The sequence below is a fragment of the Cebus imitator genome, unplaced genomic scaffold (genome assembly GCF_001604975.1).
Source record: "Cebus imitator isolate Cc_AM_T3 unplaced genomic scaffold, Cebus_imitator-1.0 Scaffold271, whole genome shotgun sequence".
NCBI classification, from domain to species: Eukaryota; Metazoa; Chordata; class Mammalia; order Primates; family Cebidae; genus Cebus; species Cebus imitator.
Window position 1 is genome coordinate 2,466,730 of NW_016107586.1, and position 9,802 is coordinate 2,476,531.

General features: G+C 37.8%; 1 protein-coding gene across 1 annotated transcript in view; it reads left to right on the plus strand.

Moving 5' to 3' along the window:
• CFAP43 (cilia and flagella associated protein 43) overlaps nucleotides 1–9,802 on the plus strand; it is a 97,770-nt gene that overhangs the window by 72,363 nt on the left and 15,605 nt on the right. The window contains exons 28-30 of the mRNA XM_017500813.2: nucleotides 4,286–4,405; nucleotides 7,273–7,380; nucleotides 8,916–9,031. Of these exons, the coding sequence (XP_017356302.2) occupies nucleotides 4,286–4,405; nucleotides 7,273–7,380; nucleotides 8,916–9,031 (344 nt within the window). The remainder of the gene's footprint in view (nucleotides 1–4,285; nucleotides 4,406–7,272; nucleotides 7,381–8,915; nucleotides 9,032–9,802) is intronic.

Here is a 9,802-nt window from a genome sequence, read left to right on the forward strand (position 1 = left end):
AGCTTATTGGCTTAAAATGTACTCTCCTTTGATGTAGTCTGTTTGGGGCTGACTGGGAGAAAGAGAAACCAATAGTGCAGCCATTTTGATACTGAATATTGACAGGTATATTTTTGGAAATAAAGAACCAGTCCCTCCAAAGAAACAAACAAATACTGTGGCAATTTTCAGATTTCCTTGTACTTTTTTTATTCTTAGAATATAGCCCACTAAGAGGACACCAACATATTATGTTGAGAATTACTTTGACTAATTCTTTTTTCCACTTTCTGGGTGGATAACATTCATTACCAGTTTGATATACAGTTGACTTCTTTAAGCAATGGTGTTCTTATTTGAAGGGGAAGAGGCTGGTGTGTCTCTGATTTTATTGTTTTTTCTTTTGTTTCTGCATGACCCCTAATTTCTACCTCTTCCTTCTTTCCCTTTTCTCCCAAGTCTCCACAGGCCACCTCCCTCTTTCAAGTTGCTGTTTTCTCCCCTGCACCTCTGCCTTTTAAGTCCCTTCTTTTTTATTTCAAAGTAGCTGCTTTTCTGACACCTCTACAGCTACCACCCTAATGCAAACTACTGTCAGCTTTCCCAGGATTTATTGCCTTAGTTCCTCTGCCCCCTGCTCCCTACCCCCTTCCCCAATCCCTGTATCCCATCTCACTTCATCTCCTATCATTCTTTCCCTCAATAACTGTTCCAGTTCCACTGATTTCCTTATTGTTCCTCAGATACCCAGCAAACTCTTTACTCAAACACCCATAGCTCACATTCTCACTGCAGGTCCTTGGGACACTGTATCCTTGGCCTGGAGCTCTCTTCCATTTAGCTACATGATTCTCATTCTCATCACTTTGGGATCTCTACTCAATTGTCACCTCTTCCCTGTTATGGTGGAGATGCCTGCTTCTCCTCAGTCCTGCTGTATGTCCCTTTTTCCCTGCTTTATGGTTCTCCGTAATACTTATCACCACTGGCTGACTTCATTTTTACCTGTTTATTTATTGTCAGTCCTCTCTACTAAAATACAATATGAGGGAGGAGGACTGGCTTTTTTTAATATTATATTCTTAGTTTTTAGAACTATACTCAATCAATAATAAGCACTTAAGGAAGATTTCTTGAATGAATAAATGAATTTATTGATACCTGTTATCAATAAAGAGTGCCAGGCACTCTTCTTTCTGAGTACTGGGGATTCATATATTAAAGGATACAGCCTTTGCCTTCACCAGCCTGGTCAGCTAAAACAATACCTTCTTAAATGGCAGGCCATTTCTTTTGTCCTTGTTTCAGAGCTGGGAGAAATTCTGGGTGTGATGGATTTCTGCATGGTTCATACAAACCTCCTACTTGGTTTTTCACTTTGCATGTCCCCCACTTCTCATTTCTCAGTATCTGATACAGACATTTTTAGGCAAAATTAGATTTTTCTAGGAATGTTTGAAAAAAAATGACATTCATGTCTTTAACAAATATATTCCTTGAGTGCCCACTATGTGCTTGGCACAATGGCAGGTCCTGAGGGATGTGCATGAACAAGACAGACCTGGCGTCTCCTCCCCGACTCTCTTCACTATAACCATTATGTGGAGTGGAGATGGTTATATAGTAACTGTGCATTCGCAAGATAATTATTTAATGGGAATGTGGTAAATTAGAAGGGTAAGTTCAGAGTGCCATCTATGAAAGTGAACGCAGAGGCACTGACTTAGATCAGCCACTGGTACCCACCAGGTCCCCTTTGCAGGCTGCTGTGCCCATCCCTCACTGCTATGAGTGCTCCTGATAGAGGCTTACACCTGAGATCTTCTCTAGAATGTTGCCCTTGGATGATCGAGGGAGCCTCCTTGTCCAGAGACATCCCCAAGTTTACACCACTGCTCCCACCCAGGGCAGCCAATGATGGGCTGATAGAGCCCGAGGGGAAGGGGGCACAAAAGCTCAGCCTTTTCACCCCAAGGTGAGACAACTCAGCAGGACCCCTCTCATTTCTCCCAACCCTGGGAATCAGGCCAAGGCTGAGCCACCTGATATGGCATCATTGCTCAGCTCTTGCCCTTTGCCCGCCCTGCTCCGCTCATCCCCTTACAGGTGTCTCCTAAAGAGTGCTCCCTCCAGAAATCATGTGCATTGGAATCTTGTTTCAAGCCTTGCTTCTAAGTCTTAAGACAGGGTCCAAGGAAGTCTTTCTTGAGAACATGGCATTTATGCTTGCATTGGAAAAGTGAGAAAGAGGTTGAAGAGTAGGAAATGAAGCATAGGCAGACAGAAGAGCATGTGAGAAGGACCTGTAATGAGAATAATTTGGGGTATGTGAAGAAGAAATGGCAAAGGGCCATTTTACATTACGAAAAGATTCTTTCAGGACCAGAGACCCTCAAAAGACCCAGAATCTCAGTGTTTTTAAAAAAGGGTACATCTAAGAGACGTAGACAATCTGGCCTCAGCAAGCTGAGTCTGTGGCCATTTACCATATGCTCATGTTTTCATTATCTAGCAGTAGGTGAACCTGTTCACCAGGAGGACATAGTCCATGGGACTTTTCCATGGCTATGAGATAGTGATATAAATTATTACAAGCAAATGACCCTGAGATGTGTTTTTTCATATTTGTTTGTTTTATTTTCATATCTCCTCACTGTTAGCTTTATTTGGATGGTCTTTCTCCTGGCATCATATGTCTCTATTATTTTTGCTAAACCTCTTTCTTCATGATCCTCCCAGAATCAGTCTCTTTTCTTATTAATCTGGCATAGAGAGAACTTGGCTTTTTAAACTCTTTAAACTGTTGTATATTTAAACTATTTACTACCGTCATAGTAATTATTAATTTGAATAAGAATTATCAATGGATGCTAAAGCTGGTAAATAAAAGTGTGATGAGAAACAAGATATTTACCTAGTCTCAAATTATCTTTCCACAAATTCATAAAGCACAGATGGAAAAACGAACTTTACAATAGAGAAAGTGGCAGACAGTATTTAACCAAGTGACCCAAGTTAACATCTCCGATGATGAAGCAAACCAACATCATGTATCTCCTGATGGGGTAGATAGAGAAGGACATAACATGACTTATGTAGTGTTCCTGCTAAAAATGTATAACCTGGCTGTACAATTGAGAAAACATCAGATAAACCTAAACTGAATGACATTCTACAAAATAAGTGGCCTGTCTTCAAGTGTCTGCAAATTATTCTCAAACGGTTCAGAAAAGTGTAGGAAGAAAAGTAGAGAGGTGGGGCGATAGAGAGATAAAGTGATAAAGCAAATAGGGTAGAATGTCTACAATTGGTGACTTTGAAAAAGGTATATAGGAATTCTTTGTACTGTTCTTGCAACTTTTCTGTAAGTTTGAAGCTACATCAAAATAAAAAGTTACAAACAAATTTAAAAATAAAAATGATTTATAACAATATACCTCATATTTTTACACGTTTTACTTTCTATATTTTTAATTTTTATGGGTACAAAGTAAGTGTATATATTTGTGGGCTACATGAGATGTTTTAATACAGGCATACAATGGGAAATAATCACAACATGGAGAATGGGATATCCATCTGCACAAGCATTTATCCTTTGGGTGACAAACAATCCAGTTACACTCCTTTAGGTATTTTTTTAATGTACAGTAAGTGATTGTTGACCATAGTCACCCTGCTGTGCAATCAAAATTATACCTCATATTTTGATGTTGTTCTCTTTAAAAATATAAATTTATAGCTTTTCACTTATGTGCAGGTATAATTTTTTAAAAAGAAAGAACAAGGGAACTTTTTCCTTTTGATGTAGAACTGTTTGGAGAGACAAAACATACAGAAAACATGAGAGTACAAATATATAAATACATATAAATATACATTCCCTTCTTATTTCCTTAAAATAGAAATAATTCCATGAAAATGACCAGTGCTTGAAAAAAATAAAAATTTTTTAGGGCTAAATCATGTGTCTGGAAATTGCTGTCCTATATAAAGAGTAAGGATTTTCTGGAAAGATTTGCTGCAATTTGCTTTCTTAGGCCTACTTCTGCCTGTATCATTAGCCATGATCAGTAATTTTAAGCTTTTTTTCCCAATGTAATTTTTCTAAGCAAAAATCAAAAATCTCAACACACAGTATATTAAACAAATCTAAGTAGAGCATCTCTAATTGAAGAGGGTACAGGGCCCAGAACACCTTACAAGAGCTGCCCTCCACCTGCCCCTCCCTTTTGGTGAAATGTAACCACTTCCTAGGAGTCTTTAATATTCCTAAATGTTAACTTTACTATTGACTTCCTTTTAGTCATTAGAAGCAGAATTGAAGAAACTTCAAAACTCTATTCAGGAAAGCACACAGGCCTTTGATGAACATTTGAAAAGACTTTTTGAAAGGAGAGTGAAGGCAGAGATGGTTACCAACCAGGTAAATAAAAGCTTTACTTATGTGACTTTTAAGGAGATTGCAGAGCCCTTCCATAGTTCTTAGGATAAAGATTAACATCCTTACCAGGTGTTGAGATCCTGTGTGTTCTGCGCTCTGTGTGCCTCTCCAGTTTCTACTTGTGCACCTTCCCCTTGACCTGCCACACTTCCTCTTTCAGCATCTTGAACACACCCAATGCCCTCCCTCCTCATGCCTCTGCCAACTCTGGCAGTAATACTCTTTACCAACTTCTTTACTTCCTGAACTATATTCATCCTTCAGATCCCAGCTCAAATATCATTTCCTCAGGACTAGGTAATACCTTCCTATTGCATACTCTATTTTTTTCCCTCTCTACCATTTATTGCCACTGAATTGTAATTTATATGAGATTATTTTTAATGATTTCAAGACTATATACTCCATGAGTGTAGGGACTAAGTCTGTCTTGTTCATCCCTGTGTCTCCAGCAAATAGCAAATGACTCGGTTCATAGTATATGTTGAATGAAAAGTAATCCTCATGTCCCAAATGATCAGATGGAAAAAAAAAAAAATCTATCTTAATTATCTCCAGCTGTAGGAATAATGTAATCACTGGCCTGGCAGGGAGTGGGTATATGGATATACTGGGAGTGAAGGGGAAGATTGGAAATGAATACTCCAGCCTAACAGCAGCATTAGTCATAGCCAAAAGGTGAAAACAATCTAAATATTTAACAGCTGAGAGTGGATGAGTAAAATATGGTGTATCTATATAAGGGAGTATTATCCCACAATAAAAAGGAATGTGCTAATATATGGTACAACATGGATGAAGCTTGAAAACTTGCTAAGTCAAATAAACCAGACAACAAAGGCCACATATTATATAATTCCATTTATGTGGAATCACATAATTTCTAGAATAGGCAAACTTATAAAGACAGAAATTAGAAAGTTGTTGCTTTTGTGGGGAGGAGGAGGCCTCTGTGAGGTAACAGAGGGGCAGATGGGAAATGACTGCTAAAAAGGATTTTTGGGGAATGAAGAAATGTTCTAAAATGGATTGTAGTGATTGTTACATAACTCTGTGAATATACTAAAACACACTGAATTATATACTGTAAATAGTGAATTGTATGGTATGTGAATTATATCTCAACAAAGTTGTTATTTTTTAAAGGTATGCTGAGAACCCCTTGTCATGCAAGTTAATGAGGAAATTATCAGACTACTCAATAATATCAAAATAATTCAGGAGCTAATTTAAAACATTTCCCTTAAATGAGACAACTATTATCTTTTAGTAGTTGCAATTAATTAAACCCATCACATTTGTTTAAATTTATGAATTTGTGATATTTTAAAAAGAGAAGTGCCAATCAGTCACTTTCAGAGGATGATAACAAATTCATTATCTAAAAACTGATAAAGGGAACAACGCATCAAGTATTTATTCTGCCTTTCCTATACAAACTGAAGTATACCACTAGGAAACCAAATAGTAGATGATGAGAAGCATCTCTTTATAAAAGTATGTCAATTAATAAGTGAAAAGGGAAATTAAAAACAGATGTTCACTATTTTGCATCTTTCAATGGATTAATGAACCCGGGCATTGAGTATCTACAGCTGCTGACATCACAGAAAGAAAATCGGATTATATACGTCTCCGGATCAAAGAACACAATACCACCTATAGTCTTGTTAAAAGGATCAAACTTAGATTTGATCAGGCCTCTGGACCCAGCTGCCATTTTTCAAGAAATAAAAAAGATGAAGCTTCAATAAACTACATCATGAATATACAGGCATTAAAACCAGACAATTCAACACTGATAACTATGAATAAATTTTGAGGAAAAGAAAGAAATGAAACATGAAGATTACAAGAGATTTATTTATTTTTAACCTTTATTTTAAGTTCAGAGGTACATGTGCAGGTTTGTTATATAGTTAAACTCATGTACAGATTATTTCATCATCCAGGTAGTAAAAAGAGATTTAAAAGACATGAAAAAAAATTATGAATAAGTTATACTGTATTGCCTAGGTTTCTTAGTCTGTTTTGTGTTGCTATAAATAATACCTGAGGCTGCATAATTTATAAAGAAAAGAGGTTTATTTGGCTCATAATTTTGCTGGCTAGAAGGTGCAAGATTGGGCATCTGATGTGGGCCTCAGGCCACTTCCATTTATGGCAGAAGGTGAAGGGGAGCTAGTGTGTGCAGAAATCACATGGCAAAAGAAGAAGCAAGAGAGGCTGCAGGGGTGTGGCAGGCTCTCTTTAACAACCAGCTCTCAGGGGAACTAATAGAGTATAAACTCACTCATCCGTGAGGGCGGACATTGATCTATTCATGAGGGATCCAGCCCAGTGACCGAAACACCTCCCATTAGGCCCCACCTACAGCACTGGGGATCACATTTCAACATGAGGTTTGGAAGGGACAAATATCTAAACTACAGCAGTGTACACCCCTGGGTAATAAAACTGCAAAGAAACACAATATATAGTAAAAGTTAAGACAGTGGTTAGTACTGGGGTTGAGATTTTGATGAGGACTCCTGGAAGAAGCATCTGCAGTCAAAGTTCTCTGTCTTGCAATGAGTGGTGCTAACAAGGGTGTTTGCCTTTATAATAACCCATTAAATCATAAGTTGATATTATTATTTTTTGTATATGTGATTTACCTAACAATGAAATGATGAAAAAGGTAAAATAACTAAAGTTGTTGCAATAAGCTATGTTCCCTTTTTCTTTAAAATATTTCTTTTACCTCTATGTCATAAACTTGCTTGATTCATGCCAAGTCTATAGAAAATACTGTCTCAGGTAGAATTATTGATCATTTCCACCAAACTTTTTCTTAAATATTTCTACAGGAGGAATTGAAAATAAATAATCTTGCATTTTCTTTACTGTTGGATGAAGAATTAAGCTCCAGAGAAAAATTTCTGAACAACTACCTTACAAGGAAGCAGCAGGAGAAAGTAAGTATAGTGTCTGAAATCTGAATACAAACATTTTCTGATACACATGCTCCTTGTGAGCAAGAGCTCATGTGTCTAGACCCTTCTTTCCTTCCTTCCACCATTCCCACATAACCATGTGCATCCCTTGGCTCCCTGTCCGGAACTTTGCTCCAGGGCCAGATGAAAGTACCCATTCCAATCTGTGTAAGTTATGTGATTCTGCATCTGCAGTCATTTAGCCAAAAGAACTGTGTAGCTTTCATATGGCGTGGTTTATAAAATGAGGCCATGTAGCTTCATGGTTGAAAGCACTGGCTGTGGGACCTTGTACAAGGCCTATAACCTTTTAAGCTGTTTACAGGCTCTTCTTTAGGGAATGTTTCTCTCTCTGGACCATTTGACACTCTAAGATTTACTAAGATGCAAGCAATGGGCTCGCCTATAGATGAAAAACTGTTGTATTATGAAAAACTCTAAATATGAGCATGGATAGATATTTCATTAAAAAGACAGTGAATACCAAATGCTTATCATGTAAATATGTTTCAACAGATGTCAGCTTTTATTAGTAGTATTAATAAAGAGCATTTATGAATGTGTGACTTGTAACATAAATAACATATGAACTTAACCTTTTTCTAAGAGCCTGTTAAATAGCATATGCAAAGCAGCTTCTAGATACAACATTACATATAACAACCCTACAGCATACTAGATTTCTTTCACAGATGAGGATACCATCTCAGAGAGTCTGGGTAACATGCCTAAGTCAGCCACTAGTGTGTAATAGTGCAGCAGCTGGAACTGTGGGAATAAATGAAGACCATCCAAATGCAAATGAGCAGAGGCTGTTTATTCTGAGCTTGGCACAGCAAGGAACTCATCCACTGTCAGTTTTTTGGCAGAGACTCAAAGGCAGGAAAGGAGTGGGAAAGCTTTATAATACAAAGGGAGGACTTCAGGTGCAACATGATTGGAAGTTGTTGGCCTGAGGAAGCTAGAGGCAAACCAATTAGAAGTGGGACAACCCGTGTGATTGGTTTGGTATTTGGCTTTCTCTGGATGGTCCTGGGTTGGAAATGGCGACAAAATTATGGAAGCTGGTGGTTATAATCAAGCCATGAAAGATTGAGGTCAATCCTTACAAAGGCTGTGGTTTAGTTTCCCAGCTGGTGATTGTAGAGGTTGTGGGTCAGAGTTCTGTTGTATATGGTCTGGCCCTTGTCTACATGTATATTCAGTCTCTCAGAACCCCGTTCCAAGTGATCCCAAAGCCTGTGCGCTTCATCCTCCACACTGACCTACTAAGAATGTAGTGTGCTCCGTAGACACTCACATGCTCACATACAGAGCTATTTAGAAACAAGTGATTGGGTGTTCTTTCAAAGTCCCTGGTTGGTTTATTTTCTTCTATAAATGTTATCTATAATGAACACTTCACAGACATATTTCCCTCGTACTAGGAAATTTCTTGCTCTTTTTAGTATTCCCAATATTTATGTTTTTGCTGGAAAGTCTCCAGTTTCAATCAACTATTCCTGATGCTGTTATAGAGCCAGACTTCAGAAGCTGTCCGGAAATCTAGAGAAGACCTGGATGTGTACAAGGAGCACTATGACAACTTGCTGGCAGAAGACAAAGTGAGAGTCATTGTCTTACTCACTGGACAGTGCAGTAGAGTTGTTGCTGCCTAGATTGGAGGAAGGTTAAAGGGGATATAATATAATTTTCTCACAGAATTTTCTCCCACTTAATTCTCAGTTATGGGTGAACTTCATTCTATGCCATTGTATATTTTTGAAAATCCATGTGTAAAATGAATTTTTACAAGCTTTTCTGGTTTAAGCTGTCTCTTAAACAAAATACAGGGCAATCATCTAGGCTTTAAGGCTTTTCAAACGTTAGGTTGCAGACCCCGTTACTGGGCCATGAAATCAATTTAGTAGGCTGTGACCAGCAGTTATATAATGGAAAAGAATAGGATGGAATAGCATAAAGAAGACAGAATGGAATAGAAAAGAAAATAATAGGGTAACATTCATGTTTTTGGGGTAAATATATTTTAGGAAACTTCTTGGGGAAACTTCTAGATGATTTCTAAGACCTCTTACATAATATTTTTAATACACTTAGATGCTTCTTATTCAAAACAAACATTTGAGAAATCTTTGCACAGAGAATGGTTAATATCTAACAACTTTATAAATCAAGGTTTCATGAATTTTTAAAACCAAAATGCTACAACCTGTATTTTGAAGCATATTGTTAACAAATAAAAGATTTCCAAACCAAGTTGTAATCCTCAAAATCACGTGTTTGGCTGGGCGCGGTGGCTCAAGCCTGTAATCCCAGCACTTTGGGAGGCCAAGGCGGGTGGATCACGAGGTCAAGAGATCGAGACCATCCTGGTCAACATGGTGAAACCCTGTCTCTATTAAAA